The 18,433-nt window shown below is 26.6% G+C and overlaps 2 protein-coding genes across 2 annotated transcripts; one reads left to right on the top strand and one right to left on the bottom strand.

Moving 5' to 3' along the window:
- Positions 1-2,370: 2,370 nt before the first annotated feature.
- On the bottom strand, positions 2,371-11,236 carry LOC129957559 (intracellular coagulation inhibitor 1-like). Its single transcript, XM_056069917.1, has 2 exons — positions 10,780-11,236; positions 2,371-4,563 (listed from the first exon to the last, which is right to left on the bottom strand). The coding sequence occupies exon 2, from the start codon at positions 4,545-4,547 to the stop codon at positions 3,408-3,410; it is 1,140 nt and encodes a 379-aa protein (XP_055925892.1). The 5' UTR covers positions 4,548-4,563; positions 10,780-11,236; the 3' UTR covers positions 2,371-3,407.
- Positions 11,237-12,442: 1,206 nt separating this feature from the next.
- Positions 12,443-13,717, top strand: LOC129957317 (gastrula zinc finger protein XlCGF52.1-like). Its single transcript, XM_056069586.1, has one exon. It carries the CDS (start codon positions 12,443-12,445, stop codon positions 13,715-13,717), a length of 1,275 nt encoding a protein of 424 aa, XP_055925561.1.
- Positions 13,718-18,433: the final 4,716 nt, after the last annotated feature.

Genomic DNA, 18,433 nt, shown 5'->3' with positions numbered 1-18,433 from the left:
TAAATATGTGTGGAATGGTTTTTTTTTTTTTTCCTTTATTGCGTGAGTGCAAAAGTTCTACCCGTTTATCGTCGGCCAATCAAACATGTGGCTGCCTTACGTATAAATGCATCGTGTCTCACAAAGCTAATCAACTAAAAAAAAAAAAAAAAATCTCAGAAGATGTAACATGGGAAGCGAGAAAGAGCATATAAGACATTATTATACGAGTTCGATAAAAAAAAAAAAAATACGACAGACGCATCATGTCTCAATGTTTGTCAAGCTTAGGGGAGGAAGCAATACACGAAAGCACATGTCGTCGATGGTTTCATAAATTTAAGGAAGGAGACAGAAGCTGCCAAAATCAGGCTAGGAGTGGATGGCCATCACTTGATGGAGATGACGATATCACCCAAGCCATAAGGCACAACTCGAACCCAACCGTGCAAGAATTAGCTGAAACCTTCTACGTATACCGGACAATGGTGGAAAGACAGCTGGTTAAGATGGGTTTTACGAGAAAGTTAGATCTTTGGGTTTCACATAATCTGACAGTTAATAAACGGGATGACTGAATCTCCACCTGTGTTTCCTTGCTTTTCCAGTACAAAAAGGACCTATTCTTGACACGAATTGTGACAGGAGATGAGAAGTGGATTATGCACCGTAACGTAAAACGTCGTAGGACTGTGCGTCGGCCTTCTGATCCACCTGCATCGACTTCGAAAGCTGAACTTCATCCCATAGAAGGTGTTATTGAGTGCGTGGTAGGATGTGCAGGGAATAATTCACTGGGAGGTCCTGCCACATAACCAAACCATCAATGCTACCTTATACTGTCTACAGTTAGACAGGCTGCATTCAAATGGGGTAGCAAAGCGACGAGGTCTCATCAATCGTCACGGTGTTATCCTTCATCAAATCCTCGTCCAAAAGTTACTGGGCTTTGGTTGGGAGGTTTTACCCCACCTCCCTATTCTCCTGATTAGGCACCAACTGATTATCACCTATTTTGTGCTTTGAACAATTCCTTCAGTCAGAAACTCTTTGATGATCTTGATGTTGTGAAAGCTACCATCCAAGAATTTTTTACCTCGAAACCGCCGGAATTTTACAGTCGTAAGATTCATCCCCTACCAGAAAGATGACAAGAGGTCATAGATAGCAATGGAGATTATGCGCAATAATAGGTATTGTTCATTTTGTGTTTATTTGCTCTTCTTTATGACTAATTAAATTAGGTAGAACATTTGCACTCACCCAATATGTATCTGTTATTAGATTTAAAAAATTTGTTTTTCGAGTTTTCTACTTTCATGTATATATCTGTGTGAAGAACATTTCCAGTAATATAGTTTTAAAAAAAGCAAAAGTAATGTATAATCCATAAAAAACTTCCATATATACAGAGTGTGTTTTAAAACAAACATTCAACTAATAAACTGTTTAATACTTTGATTTTAGTATGACTGAGAATGTTGGTGAAATGCCACACTCTTTCAATCCCATCAGTTTCTGGAGCAGATACAAAATCTTTTCACGGTATAAGCATTCTCATTTCTGTAGAGACATTGAAACTTAGCAAGTGGTTTGATTTCATCCTCAATCACAGCTTAGTTGCAGAAATAAACAGTGCAGATTTATCATTAACAAATGCTTTGAAAAATATAATTAATAATAAAATTTCCCTTTCAAATTTAAAAAAATAAATAAATAGTGTGATCCAAATTTATGAATAGATGTTCAGGCTGTACATGCATATGATGAAATTAATGCCTAGATTTATCAGTTTTGTAATTTTAATTTAAACAGATGACATAATGAGAACATGAGATATTTAAATGAATAGTTTTGTTTTCAGTTTTAATGGTTTCATAAATGAAAAACATGTCACCCTGATTGCAATAATCAATACAACCATTTTGTAAAAATTTAATTATCCCCTTAATAAATAAACAAAAGATTTTAATTATATCTGCAGAGTTTTATGAACATTATGAGCCAGTCTTATTGTGTACCAAATATCATTTAAGTTGGAAACATTTAACTTTCTCAAAGAATAAAAAATATATATATATTAAATGAAAACACTCCATTGATATTTAATAAATGGAAAAAATTGTGCAGCAGTATAATAGAATTTCGAAAGATATAACCCCAGTTAATTCCCTCAATAAAAAATATGATTTTAAAATGTCGTTAACAAATGTAACATAAAAAATATATATAATTTTATCAAACCAGCTGAATAATGCAAATCTGAATAAAGTTAAATTTATCATAAGAATTGAAAATAAAATACCTGTGAAGATAAATATATGCCAAGAAATTTTACTATAATGTAGAAGGCACTTGAAGATTTGTAAACACTAAGGGAAACAACACCAATTCAAACTGAAATGCATTATTAAAATCATATTTATTAAACATCTTGCATAAATTCTAACCTTGAATAACATTCTTTAGCTACAGACATATAAATTTCTAAACAATAAAATACAATCTGAAAATATTGTAATCTCAGTCGTTTTATATCAGGAACTAATAGAAACAGTCATGCAGCCTTTGAAAGAGATATCTGTTTACAAACAGAATTCAACCATTTCATTTAGCATTTATAAACTGTTATAAGAGAAATTATTTACATAGCTCACACATATATATTTTAAATACAATTAAACAATAAATAAAAAACTATATGATTACTATAACAAACAAAAAACAACAAATTTAAAAAATGCCACAAATTCAAATACTATTTTCATGATATAACAATTTAATAAGCTGTGTGATCACAGATTACTGCATATAAAAATATTAAAAAAATGAAACAATTTAACAGAGTAGCCAAAGAATCGATGATCATTTACTTTTGCCAACATATTACATATTTCACTACTGAATCCAGCTGAAGTTGACAATAGCTCATTATCACATATTGCTACCTATTTAATTAAGAAATTCATAAATAATATGTGATACAAAATGAAAAGATTTATAAAATCCATTTTAATAATTGGACAGATATAAAAATTACATTAAAAACGACAATTAATAAATAAACAAGAAATAAATTTTATTTGAATCCCTTCCAGCTTATATTAGCATACATTGAATATTAGAAAATATAAAACATACAGCATTCAATCTAATAATAAGTAATATTTTGAATACTATAAATTGGCAGTTTTAATCAATTAGTGTTGCAAGTGTTTATTTTCCTACAATAAAGAAATGTTATCAAGAAAAATTGTTGAAGAGGTGAATGAATAAAATAGTATACTAAAAAATCCATAATATAAAAATATAATAAAAATATTCTTTTCTAACTCTCAAAAGCATATCTTGCCATCAATTACAATAAAGCTTATATTATCTTACAATTGCATCTTTAAAGAAATCTTAAACAACAAGTGCAAGGAAATTTAGTCGCCATCTATATTTCCTAATTCATCTACTCTGCCCATAAATAGGATGAGATCATTCTTATTATTGTATATCACAAACATGAAGGGATGATCTACAATAAATTCTGGGTCAAATGTCAGTGCACACATCATCACCATTACAGCTGTGACAGCTGCAGCTTCACTGCCTTCTTCATTCACTACAAGAACAGCTTTGTGGATGATTTCAGAAACCAGAAGATCCCCTGAATCATTGATGTCATTAAGATGAGCACCTCTATTAAATACTAGATTCAAACCCAGACTTTGAAATTTCTCTTTCAGTGATTTTGAGTACTCGAGTTTAAATTTTGGAAGTGCTACTTCTACTTTTGTGTCCCTCATATTTTCCTTTAGATCCTGAATGAAAGTGGAACTCAGAGAATTCTCCAATTCTCTCAAGCCATCTTTGGAGTTAGGCAGCAGAATAAGCATAGATATATCATCTCCTTTATAAGGAAGCTGGAGTGCCTTAAACGATTCCTTCTCCACAAAACCAAGCTCCTCTTTCAAGTGCATCATATCTACTTGTTTGTAATCATCCTCATCACCTTTATTATAGAAATACTGCTTAAAGGTACTCTTTTCATCAAACGGATGGGACCAAAGTCCTTTAAAATATACAGCATTAAGAATTATCATCACAGTAGAAGGATCCAGGGAATCCAAAAGCTTAGGAATCATATTATTAGTTTTATCATTAACCCACTCATTTACTAACTTAACTGCTTTTTCGCTTTCATTTACAAAATCAACCTCCTGGAAAAAAGCTTTAAAAAAATCTTTCAATAGTGATTTGTATTCTTCTTTTACAGAGAAATCTTTGTGACTGAGAACAGTGTTAGCATAATTTAAAGTGTAAGATTCCTGGTTAATGTCAAATGTATCAAGAAGCTTCTGAAAACAATGTTTGAGTTCTTCATCTTTGATGTTAGCAATTTCATATCCTAACACTTTTCTCATTTCCTTAGCTGTTTCATTTTGCGCACCACAAAACAGCATGGCTAAAGCTGTAGAGATGCTGAATGGTGAAAAGAAAACATTGGTGTTTTCCTCGGCCAACAATTTGTATAAATTTATTCCCAAGTGGTTACTTGCTTCTGCCACAGATGAGTCCATTTTTTTTCTTTGATATCTATAATGAGAAAAATAAATGTTGGACTACATTTTAAGGCTCATAAATCATACATAGTAGTGTAAATTTGAAGTGGGAGCTATGTAATGTAAAACATATAATTCAAAAAGAAAAGCAAACCATCTCCTAGTTTTAGATATTACAGCAAATCCACAGGTTGTGCAGAAAATACTTTTGGACATGAATAGTACATTAAAAGAAAAGTATATTAAAATGAACAGGTGTTGAAAAAAACAGTCCATAGAAAGCAGACAGTAATTGTCAAATTTATTATTTTATTAGCATGCTGATTCTTTTAGGTTTTTTTATATCATAAATAATATTTTTTAACTAAATTTTTTAATTTGGCAACATTATTTCAAATTAAAACAGCAAATTTCTAACTTTATGTCTGTCAAATCCCTAAAGCCCTTTACTCAACCACTTTTGTCATTTAAAGCTCTTGCAAATTTGACATTGCACGGTCTACTCTTATCTCTAAAGAATGTATTCTACATCTAGAGAAAATGTATTCATTTTTTTTATTATTATTTTTAAAGCTGGTTAAATAAAGAGGAGTAAAAAGAATCTATTCTTATACTTAGCTATAGGAATATGCCTAAATAATGGTTATCTTTTTATATATTAGTTTTTGAGAAACAAAACATATATGGATATATTCTGATAAAATAAGGAATTTATTTTTCATACTAAAAAAAAAAAAAAAAAAAAAAAAAAACTATTTATCCTATTATGGTTATACTGAACAGTTCAATCATAGAACTGATATAATCTCAGCTGATATAATGAGCAGTATCTCAGCTCTATGAGTTCAATTCAAAACCTAAATTGCCATTTTTCCTTCATACAATTATAGATTTTTAAAAAATTGCATTTTTTCTCACATCATGTACATTTTATCACATTAATCTTCTTTGAATTAACATAATTTATGTCCAGCAATTTTTAAAATATGGCACAATTTACAATTTTAATTGTTTTTACCTATGATGAAATGTGGGAGGAAAATTTAAGGAAGTGATTTCAAAATGTTTCTAAAGCTCTTTTCCCTAGTCTTTTAAACCAACCATTTAAAAAATTTTTGTCACAAAATGCTGTGAAAAGTTTTCAAGCTTGTAAACTCTACCCAGTTAATAAGGCTTAACCATATAATGATCCAAGTGTTTAACAATGCACCTCTTTGAACATCAAAGGAGGTAATGGAAGTTCACTCAGTTTCAAAGGAAGATTATGGTTTCTGCTACTTCACAAGTCATTGGTCCTTCTTTGAAATAATTAAAACTGGCTATTCTTTCAACAACAGCACTGAATGAAACAAAAATTATACTGAAAAATTCAAAAAGAAATGGAAAACATGTTCAGGTGCAAACAGGTGAAGTAACGCTTGCAAAAATGGTTACAGTCCATTTTTGTAATAAGCATTCAAAGCAAAAAAAAAAAAAAAAAATCAGAAAAGCATTTTGTACTCTAAAAATATGGTAATGGAAAAATCTAAAACTACAACTCAGAAGAAAATCAGAGGAAGGATGAAAAACAGAAGTAAACAAACAAATAAACAAATAATAATAGTAACAATAATAATAACAATACAATAATAATAATAATAATAATAACAATAACAAATAATAATAATAATAATAATAACAAATAATAATAATTTGACAAAATATCTATTGGTTCTTTATTGGGTACTGATAACTCTACATCAAACAGTTAATGAAAAGGTTTGTAGGTCAAATTTTGTTAGCAGAAAATGGCATTTTTATAATCAAATACCATGAAAAATGTCTTTTTGAAAGGAAATACAACTTTTTCAGAAAATGAAGATATAATGGAACTGAACAAATGAAAAATTAAATCCAAATTTTAAAATGGTTATGTGAATAGTTTAATGAAAAGAATATTATTTATTTTTGTGGTGATTGTCATCACAACATTTTTAAGAGTCATTTCATTTTTTTTTTTTTTTTATTTCCCCTATGTATGATTATTTTACTCTTAAAGTTATTTACGTTACCCGACAACATGAGGTAAAATAAGTACAGTAACAAACCTTAAAAAAAATGAATATTCAGTTTTATTATTTAAAATAAGAGGTAAATAAAAAACTACCTCAGATAATATAATAAAAAATATCATTTAAAAAAGTTCACATATTTAATATAACTTGACAACTTTAGCCTCAACAACAACCTCAGATAATATAATAAAAAATATCATTTAAAAAAGTTCACATATTTAATATAACTTGACAACTTTAGCTTACTAAAGTTGAAAATAGACTATTTCATTGTAATTTAACACCACCTTATCTTATACTTAACTAATTAAAACCCTGAATTAAAAGTATTTTTCAATCCAAAATTGAATCAATTCTTTCAAGAATGTTTATTTTGAATTTTACAAAATTCAAAACTAAAATTTGGTTCTTATTTAGAATACACCAAAATTTGTATTGAACTAAAAATATGTACATTTGAATTTAAAATCATTATAAATGGGCTAAAAAATATTTGCTTATAATATAACTATTTTCATTTCATAGAAAGAAATATTAATTGATTGATGTTAGTACACAATAAAATTTAAAATTTCTTTCCAATAGCTAAAAAAGTTATTTAAAAACCTACAATGGAAAAGTGTATTTGAAATTTTTTGAATGTTGAATAATTTTAAGCAGAAAAACCTCGGTGCAAATTATTAATTTTAAGAATATGAATAATAGTAAATAAAAAAATTCTTTCTATTTTACCCTTTAGAATATAATTTTAAAAGGTCGATAATTACTTGCAGTGGAAAATATAAATTCAGAAATTAATAATTTCAAAAAGTAATATAGCAGTAAATTTTGTAATACATTAAATAAAATAAATATTAACTTTTTACATCAAATTTTAAAATTGTACAAAAGAAAATTCTGAAACATAAGAGGATCTGAAATTTTATTGCTAGAAATTCAAAAATGATATTACAAGAAATTTCTTTTAACTAATCGTTGAACAAAATCAATTCATAATTAGATTTTTTCTAATACTATGAAATATATTTAATCCTATTATTTTTAACTAAAATTTGTATGCATTGTTTTTTTCACTATCCTTTGGTATTTCCAATTAGCAAAACATTATCAATAAGCCAATTTTTTTTTTTTTTTTTTTGGTTAATTCAAAAGAAGAAAAAAAAAAAGATTTTCTTTTTGTTATTAAAAACAATGAATTAATTTTTTTAAATATTTGAATAGTTTTTATTATTCAAATGCATCACTAATTTTGTTTCACAAAATTCACTAGCGAATTTTTACAGCTCTTTATTTATGTGGACTTTACTGATGTATAAAATATATGGAATTAAAATGTAAATAAAGTTTATTTTTAAAAAATTCAATATGTTACAGGTAAATTAAACTGAAGTAGTATTAAAAGGTTTGACAGTATAATTCTTGTTTTCAAAACAATGTACACATGATATGAAGATGACTTACTTATAAAAATCAGTTTTTAAAATTATTAAAATATTTAATAACAACAATTATTAATTATTATTTATTCTTTATTAAAATCCTTCAGTATTTTTATCACTTATGTTTTATTAATAAAAATTGTTAAAGAATAAAAATAAATATTTACTTTCTTTTGCAGTTAATTTTTTTCCCTTAATTCTGGATAACTCAAATCTTTAATGAGATAATATTAGTTTTGAATTAATCATGTTTCACTATATATAGTCATATTATCAATGATTTTTTATTTTTTTTAGTAAATATATAACTTTTATAAAATAATATATAGTCAACTGCTGATTAGATTAGTTATATTCAACAAAGTGAAGATTTGAATTTTGAACTGTAAACACATGGTTTTATAAATATGTGCTCAAATTAAATAGTTTTGGCCATCAAAGTACTAAATTATGCTATTAAAAAATCCCATACTTTATTTCTCTAACATGGTAAATGTTTTAAACAACATTTTAAAAAAGTGAATAATAACAACAAAAGGAAAACAGGAAGTTAGAAAATAACATAATACACAAAACAAAATAAACATATAAAAATAGTTGCTGCTAGCATACAAAAATGAGTATTCATAGTAAAACAATACAAATGTAATAAATAATAGTACTATAAATAGCCATATTTTCTCAAATTGAAGCTTCTTTGATAATTCATTCAATATAACAAAATATTCATGTTGAAAAATTGAGAAATATCAACAAAATTTAAATGACAACAATGAAATGATACAGGAACTGCAAAATTAATGAGCATCTTAAATTTTTCCCACATGATTTGAGTTAATTAAGTCGATTTTTTTCATTAATTTCAATTTTAGCTTCAGTTTTTATTATTATTACTATAATTATTTGGAGTAACTTATTTATAAAGTGAGATTATCTAAAGCTTTTATTAATCAACTTTATTTTTTTCTAAAATTAAGAGATTTTTACAGAAACTATAAGAAAAACTAACAACTTTTAAGTCAGATATAAGATATGATAATAAGTTTCTAATTTATATGCAGAATAAAAAGATTAAAATTGTATTTTCATAAAAAAAAAAAAAAATTCTAAATAAAGCTTTTGATGAATTGTTTTCAGAAAATATATAAGGAATGAATTAAATTAGGTATTAGTTGTGTATTTATTTGCTATTATATGCAATTGATCTAGAAAGAAGTATTAAAAAATAATTACTCATCAAGTATAAACACTTATACTGAAGTATTTTCAGGGTCATTTATATAGCATCATTTCTTATCAATGTTCAAATTTTCGGTACTTGTCAGTTATAAAGGCAACCAAACAGGGAGTAGAAAAAAATTTCACCAATTTGGCAATTCCATTATCAAGCTATATGGCAAGTGACTTGCATGTTCAAAATTTTTCATAATTATTTGCATTTGAGTTTATTTTTATAATTGGACAAAAAAATTTTCTTGGTTTAACGGTACCTTTTGGTTGCCCCTAAAAACCGAATTTTCTTATAATAAATAAATAATTAATCATACCAAAAACTATTTCATAACATTTTCTATGAAACTCCTTGAATGACAACTACAATTCAAATGTCTTTTCAAACCGCAAAAATGTTTTATTCTTGAATTATTTTTTATATTAGCATAATACATATATTATATTTAGTTTTGTACTACAGTGCAAAAAAATAAAAGGTTATCCATTTTGCATTTCTTCCCCAAATTAGATTTGGCCTAAAATTTTACACACACTTCTAAATTTAGTTTTAAGATAACAGATCAACTGTAAGAATATTATTTTCTTTTTAAGCTTTTGTCTTCACATACACAAAAATCAGAAGTACAGTCAACTACTTGAGGAAGTGATCCTCAAATTATGTGGAATGCTATAATTTTGATATGAAGAAAATATACTAAAATTGATAAATTTAATTTGTGTTATTGAGATAAAGTTATTGTGTTATGTTATTATCATTGTGCTGTATTATTGTGTTATTGAGATATACAAATATAAAAAAATTAGAACAACATCATTGGGCAGATCTGGTCAAAAATTTAATACATAATGTAGTAACTGAATTATGGCATTATAATTACAACAAAGTAGCTGACAAGATATTCAGACATTTCTAATAATAAAACCACATATAAAATTTCATTCCTCTAGTCCAGAACATTTTCTAATCGCATATTCGAATACACATACAGATTGACATCCCATAGATGGATTTCATTCAAAAATTTTAATTTGGTGAAAAAACCGTACACTAAATTTAACCAATCTACATTGTTGTGTTTTTGTGCTTTGGTATTCAAAGTAATAAAATATTTATTCAAAAATGTTTTTCATAGAGAAGAATAAAATCAAAAAGTTCACTAAACCTTATTTTTCATATTTCTAGATGATTACAATATTGCTTCTCAATATAAATTGTATTCCAAAAAGTATACACACATATACTTTATAATTATTTAGATGCCTTATATTATTAAAAAAAACATTAAGCTTTATAATTTATGCTTTATGTTATTTTTAACGTACGATTTCTCACACAGAATGATCTTTATATATATATATCGACATTTATGTATAAAGACAAATTCATGAGAAAAAAAAAAAAAAAAAAAAACGAAAGAATTTCATAGCATTTAAACGCCCTTTCGTTTATTTTCTACTACTACACCAAAAACTATTTTAGAAAAGAAAGTAGATATATCTGTTAATGATCAATCACATACTTACTTGAGTTGTTAATAATACTGCAATGTATTTCTTGATGAAAGTAAGCTGGAATAAAAGATTTTGTATTATAACTAGCCAGTTCCGAAAACCTTGTGACACATACTGTTGCTATAGTGACGACGCCTATTGCTTTCGAACTTCGATGATCATGTGACATTCACCAAAAAAAAGTTAAGTTAAACAATGTATTATTATTAATATATACAAACGAAAGTCATGACCCTATTTTAATTGACAAAAGTTTTAAAAATTGCCTCAGTATTAGTTACAATTCGACTCGAAGTTGTCTGATGAAAAGAAATTAATAATTTTATTTATTTATTTCATTTGATCTGGTTTTACATTTGGACATTTGTCAATCAATCATCGTTACTTGAATGAAAGTTCGCATTATAATTACAATAATTTCAAAATAAATCAAAGTAAAAAGACGCTGTTCTGTCTGAGATATATGGCGGGGCAAACTGTCGACTAGCTAGAAAAAAGGGGTAAATAAAGAGACAGAAAAAATCAAGCATAGTCCGTATAGTTTCGAAGGGAAAGAAATCTGCTTCATGGGTATTAATTTGCAGTTTCTTTTTGAGAATGTACCGATTTTATATTTCACGCTTGTCGAATGTGTTAAATGTTACAATAGAGCTGAATGTTGACACTATTTTAATGATGCTCATTTTAAATAATTCATGAAAATATTCAAATTTATTCATTTAATGCATAAAGATTTTAAAATTAATAACATTTCCATTTGTATCACTGCCAAAACTATTGATTAATACAATCAGATATTAACATAGAGTTCCTCATATGATCCTAGGATACTAATTTTACAACAGGACTTTAAATCTATAGAACTAACACTTATGTTTATGTAGCTTGATGATCTTTCTAATTTTAGGATTTACAATAGATTTGGAATCTAAATACAATTAATCTTCTGTTTAGAAAAATATATATGTATATTTAAAAATTTATGATGACAATGACGTACGTCCTTTATTTTCTTTCCGGCCTGTCTGCATGGCAGCTATCACGCTATCACTGCAATTGATCTAGTGCTATTGTAGAAGTGACCACTATTCAGAACAACGCCTGTTAAACAACTTAAATTTCTTAAGGATTCGTGGCTGCAAAAACTATTGAGACGCATGGTTTGTTTCTTTTCCAGCGGGTAAATAAAAAGGACTTTTCATCAATGTTTTAACAGTATCTTCGCTATATGTGAATGTATAAATAATAATTATTATAATATGCTAATTTTGAACGCAGTAGAGAGGGTTGCGTAGTTGAGTAATAAAATAGTGGTGTGCAAATTGCGATTTATATTGCTTAAACAAAACAATTCATGTTTATATCCAGAAAATATAATTTGTTATTTGTTTGTGAGAGGGGGAAATATTTCATTGACATAAAATAATTAATTCTGAAGTACTGCAACATTAATTTTGTTATTTGAAACGTGAATTGTCTATAAAATTCTACAAAAAGAAACTTAATTTTATAAACTCTATTATTGATTGGGCATTTGAGTACAGAATCTTGGAAGACATGTAAATTCATTTTAAATGCGTTCTTACCAAAATACGGAGTATCCCAAATTAACCATATGTCAATCGGTACCATCGAATTTTTAGGTAACTTTCATTAGTAGTCTGAATAAGCAAAAATGAAGCCTTTTTCTTGTCATGATTGTCAGCAAGATTTCAATGATATATTTGATTTTGAGATGCACTGTGAAGCTCACCTAAATGAAACTAAACCATTTGTTTGTGATGTATGTCATAAAGTATTCAAGCATAAAAGATCATTGACACTTCATTCTTACATTCACACAAGAGCCAAACCTCACTCCTGTTATATTTGTAATCTTGGTTTTACCCATAAATATAAGCTTGTTAACCATTATTTGAGCCATTACAAAAAGAAGCCTAAAGATTCTTCTTCGGTGAAGAAAAAGCAGCCAATCAAATCAAGAAAAAAGAAATCATCTAGTAAATGTTTTTTCACTTGTGATATGTGTTTCAAAATGTTTGATAATGAACGCGATCTTCAGAGACATTATTCTGTTCATTTCAATGAGAAACCATTCAAGTGTTCAATATGTGAAAAGGGATTCAATGAGAAATGGAAACTTTCTAGACATGCTGTTTACCATAAAGGTAAGAGATTTGTGTGTGGTGTATGTAATCGAAAATTTAGCACCAAAAATAACCTGGCATCGCATTTTGTTACTCATACGAAAGAAAAACCATATAAATGTCAAATATGCAATAAAGCATTTGGCCGGAAAAGTAATCTTAATGTACATTATGTCTCTCATACAGAGGAAAGGCCTTATGTCTGTAAGATTTGTGATAAAGGTTTCAAGCTTAAAGATAAGTTAAATGTGCACATGCGTTCCCATGATAAAGATAAGCCCTTTGGCAAGCCTTACAAATGTGAAATATGTGACAAGGATTTTCTTCATAAAACTAATCTTAGACTTCATTATTATTTACACTCTGATGAAAAGAATTACATTTGTGAAGTGTGCAATAAAGGTTTTGCACATACCTACTTTCTTCAAAAGCATCGTCGTAATCACATTGAAGACAAACCATTTGTTTGTACTATTTGTAGTAAAGGCTTTAGCCATCAGTCTAAGCTTAAAGTTCACTCTGTTACTCATATAACAGAAAAGACCTATGCTTGTGATAAATGTGGCAAAACATTTGCTTGTAAATCATATCTTGCCACTCATAAAGTTATTCATAATGAAGAAAAACCATTTTCTTGTGATTTATGTGACAAGAAATTTGCTCGTGTGAGGTACCTTACACGACATCAAATGCTGCATGCTGAACAAAAAATGTATACATGCGATGTATGTAATAAGTCTTTTGCCATTCGACGATATCTAACAAAGCATTTCCGCATTCATGAAAAGAAGATACTTGTATAATTCTATGTATTTGTCCATTAAAATATAGGTGTTATTCAGTTATAAGATTCTAATTATCAACAGCCTTGAATGTTGGCACTACTTTATGTTGTGCATATAAAAAATGGCTACATTTTAGACTTCATTAATAGAATTAATTGTATTAAGATTTGTGTAAATTATAAACATATGATTAGATAATTTGTTGAATTTTTCTATAAGTGTCATAATTTTGAATTTTTGTGTATTATTGATAGTGTTTTTCCATTAATTAAATGAGTATCTATCACCAAGTATGAAGGATAAGAAATATCACTTTCCTAATAGCATTGATGAATTTCATGTGTATTTTAGCTATTGTTCACTTTACAAAACAATTCCTTATTGAATATTAGCTGCATAATCTTTATTGTAAGGGGTGCTATATAAAGTAATATTTAACATTTAAGCCAACAAATATCTAAATATCTTGAGACTTATGTATTAATTGTATGCTGCTGGCAAATTTTTATCTTAATTACATGTCATTGGCAAACATAGTCAATAGACTAACATGACATCTTCAGCGATTAATCACTAATTGCAATTAACATGGCATCCTTGATGATTTTTTGGTGGTTAATTGCTGGCATATAAATAATATACAAGTTCCAGCATTTCTATCAAGAATCATAATTATAGCAAATGAATCTAATTCATTTTAAAATATCAAAAAGGTTGTGTTTTTTTATGTTGCTGATATTTATGCTTCATTCTTCTAATATATGTTATATTTTAAACTTCTGCATTATTCAGTTTCTATTTGTCTTTATAAAATTAACTGTCAGAACTCGTATGTATTTAGTTATATAATCATTACACTGTTTTCCGATTAAATATCCTTTTATAGATATTTTTTTCTATTTGTACCGATTTGTATAAAATATTTATTCATTGAAATTAAATTATCATATTTCTTAATTTAAATTTCCAATCAAAATTATGGTTTTCATTTAGGTGATTAACTGTAATGTATTAGCTGTATGCAAATTCTCAAGTTTCATTTTTTACAATTAACACCACAGTCCAAATTCATATTTGATCTATTAATAAATTAATTGTCGCATTAATCTGAAATGAAAGTTATATACATATCAAAGTAAAAAGCTTACAGCTTTTTATGTTAACTACTACAGTAAAAACTTTTAATGTTTCAATTTTGTAAAATTTTAAATTTTTGTTGTATCAAAGTATGACAAATATATCATAAAAAACATATAAATATTACTAAGCAATAACAATAGAATTATTAAATAAATATAATTCATCCATCTTGTCTTATTTTTACATTTTATCACATTTTCATATAGACTGTTCTTTGTCTTTGAGTTTAAGAAATCTAATAGATCTTTTTACTCATTTAAGATAGTAAATTCCCTTGTTTTATAACCTAATTAAAAATAATTGCATGCTTATGGTGTATACCAAATATAAATTTCACTATTAAAAATGTTAGAAATGATATTTTCCAATTAACAAATCGAGATTTAGCTGACTTTCTTAAATGGATGAAAATAATTTTGTATTCAGTTAAATCTTTGGGAGCTGATAAATAAATTATTATTTCTCATATATATTGTTCTTTTATTATAAATTATTTTTTTAAAATAATGGAAGTGATATTAATTTGATGATTGAAGATGCTGTGAAATTGTACAGTTGTTTTTGTGGAGTTATGTATTTAAAATCGATTTTTTTTTTTCTCCTCTGAAATATTGTGTTTTTTATATGGTTATAATTGATTTCTTGTATATCTCTTTAATACTCTGACCTGAAATTACATTATTTATAATTTGTACCTTAATTGTTCATAAATATTTTTCAAATAAAATTCTTGTTTTTCAAAATGAGGATTTTATGAATTATTTTTATCAATATTATATGTATTTATTTCTGGCAGTAGAATTAAATTTTCTGTTTGAATTGTATTTCTTTTCTTTCATCTTTTTAATTCTGTAAGTGTTAGCATTTAAATATATAAAACAGATAACATAAAAAAGTTAAAAATTGAGTTTTCATGTGGCATTTTGGTTGAGAATGAAAGAACTGGGGTGAAAATGCCTACAATTACGAGATCTAAATTTTCTTTTTTCAGTTCTATATAAAGTAGAGTGTTCATTCTTCATGAATTTCAAAATTGATGATTTATATCAAATATTTTTTAGTAATAAATAATCTCTTCAAAACTGGTGCAAATTTTCCAAGAAATGCCAGGTTTCTTTTCTTTTTTTTTTTCCCTAGCTAATAACCAAATTTATGCTTAAGTATTAACAAATAGTTTTTCAATTAATGTTTTATTTTTTTAAAAAATATACATCTGTGATTGTTATAAATTAAAGATGCCTTGTATCAGTATTATCTTAGCAATTTGTGTAGCAACTTGCATCATCTGTATTATATATATTAATAGCATAAATGAGATGTTGAATTTTATACTGGAACAGTTCATTTGTATCAAATTTTAAACCATGATAAATTAATTGATAGGAAGATAACCAATACTTTTCGAATTGTATACCTGAAAGTTAACATAAAACTTATTATACAGTGGAAGTTTCAGATGAGATTAAAGGAAAAACACTCCAATTTTGTTGTCCAATTTCTCCAACTGTTGCCACGGTGCTAGTTTTAAGGTATTACTATTTTGAGACAATATCTTTTTAAAGGCAAATACTAGAATGTGGACTATGCCTCGGATGTTATTTATTCTTACTAAGACACTGAGGGAAGGGGAGCAAATCATAAGTCCGAGGTTTCTCTTATCTATCCATGCCATAGTATTTATTATTAGTATTAATAAAATTACATTTAGTTCTAAATTTCAAATTACTAAAGACCAAGTCATTAATCTTGTATCATATTATTTATATTAGGCATTCGACATAGCTTATTGAACAAAAGTAGCTGATTTACATTTTGGATTGTTTTCATGGTGTTAGTTATGTGGGTTGGAGATAGTAAAAAAATGGTTTAACTTCATTCCTTTAAACTATTAAAAGCATTTTTAAGACAATCAGAAATAATAATTAGGCATCTTAATTACCAATCTGGTACTTTTAAAAATGATTTTCTTTTAAATAAAAGATGTATGAAATTTTATTTTTATCAGGATGTGCTAAAAGTTAATATATATAACAAAAACAATAAAGCCAGGATTGAAAACCATCCCCAAATCTTGCATGCAGAATTTAGTGAAAACTTTCAACATATACCTGTATATTATCTAACCTTTACCACCTTGCTTCCCACTTAGCATTTAGTTATTCAAGAGAAAACTTCAGCAATGCCAAGGATAAATTTCACATTTGCAGGATTATAGATGGAGCACATGTTGACCGTTATAACATATGGTTTATAAATCTCCTCCCTCCCTTAAATGTTTTTATGATAATAACTCAACTGCAAATTAAAAAAAAAAAAAAAACTTTTAGCACATTTTAAACAAAAATTTAATTTCACAAAAATAAGATTTTTACTTTCAAGACATTCTATATTTGTATAATAAAATGTTGAAATAACATTTTATTAAACAAATATATTAAGTTCATAAATATTTCATAAGATGTTTTTCTTTTTTTGAAGATTGAATAATTTTGCTCTTATACTTTTTAAATCTCAAGTGAAATTCTAATTCCACAAAATATTGTTATTTCTTATAAGTTAAAAAACTAGAATTTATATTTTAAACTGTTTTTACTTTTATAATAGCTATGATAAAAAAAAAATCGATATCACAATGGAAAAAAATTACAAAACTAGTTAATGAATACGAAATTTTCTTTTTTACATTGTGTATTTGAGAATCTACTGCAAATAGAACTGAATAAATAGGATAGAGAATTAAAAATAAGGAAGACCCAATGATCAAATTGATTGTCCTTTCTTAGTAAGATTTTAATAAATTTCTTTACATGATTTTTAATTTATTATTTTCTAAAAAAATTAAGGCACACACAAAAAAATTATACTCATCAAACAACAGGATCTCAAAATTTTAATGAATCTCTATGCTTCAAATAAAACACCCTTCTCCTGAGAAAAAAAAAAAAAAAATGTGAATATACCTTTTAGCTTGTAGTATTTTTCAGTTGTCAATTTCAAACCTAATGTGTAACTTTCCCATAAAAATTCAAGATTTCTTTTCAGAATTTTCGCATGTCCATAAATATGTATTTAAACTCAATAATTTCAAAATGTAAAGATCTAAGCATGAATATTAGCATTTTGTTTTATTTCTAAATTTGTATCACATTGAGTACAAAAACTGCCAATCGTGTACATGCATGCTTGTTATGAATTTCCCAGATAAAATTCTATGTCGCCTAGAAGAGTAAATGAAACTTAGTAGTCTTTTTTTATCAAAATAGTTTATATATATGACTAATACATGCCTTGATTTTCCTCACTATATAATAAAGCATAAAAGTACCATATTCTAAACTGAACATACATATAACCCATTAGTTATTTAGCTCTTTAGACAAATCATAAATTTTTTCTACACATGCAAGTACCTTAAATCCTAAGGTAATTAGCAATTTAAATCCAGAATTAAAATAAACCATAACAAGTTAGATAGTCTGAGAACTGCTTAAATAAAGAGAAATTTGGATACATAAATTAAATAACATCTAATCCTTGATACAAAATTATGAAGCATAATTTTTTTAAAAGTTTCTAATCTAGTCTCTTTAATCA

The sequence above is a fragment of the Argiope bruennichi genome, chromosome 11 (genome assembly GCF_947563725.1).
Source record: "Argiope bruennichi chromosome 11, qqArgBrue1.1, whole genome shotgun sequence".
NCBI lineage: Eukaryota > Metazoa > Arthropoda > Arachnida > Araneae > Araneidae > Argiope > Argiope bruennichi.
The sequence above is the reverse complement of the archived record's forward strand: the minus strand, read 5'-3'. Positions and strand labels throughout refer to the sequence as shown.

Coding starts and splice junctions, on each gene's coding strand:
- LOC129957317 (XM_056069586.1), top strand. CDS start 12,443: ATGAAGCCTTTTTCTTGTCATGATTGTCAGCAAGATTTCAATGATATA.
- LOC129957559 (XM_056069917.1), bottom strand. CDS start 4,547: ATGGACTCATCTGTGGCAGAAGCAAGTAACCACTTGGGAATAAATTTA.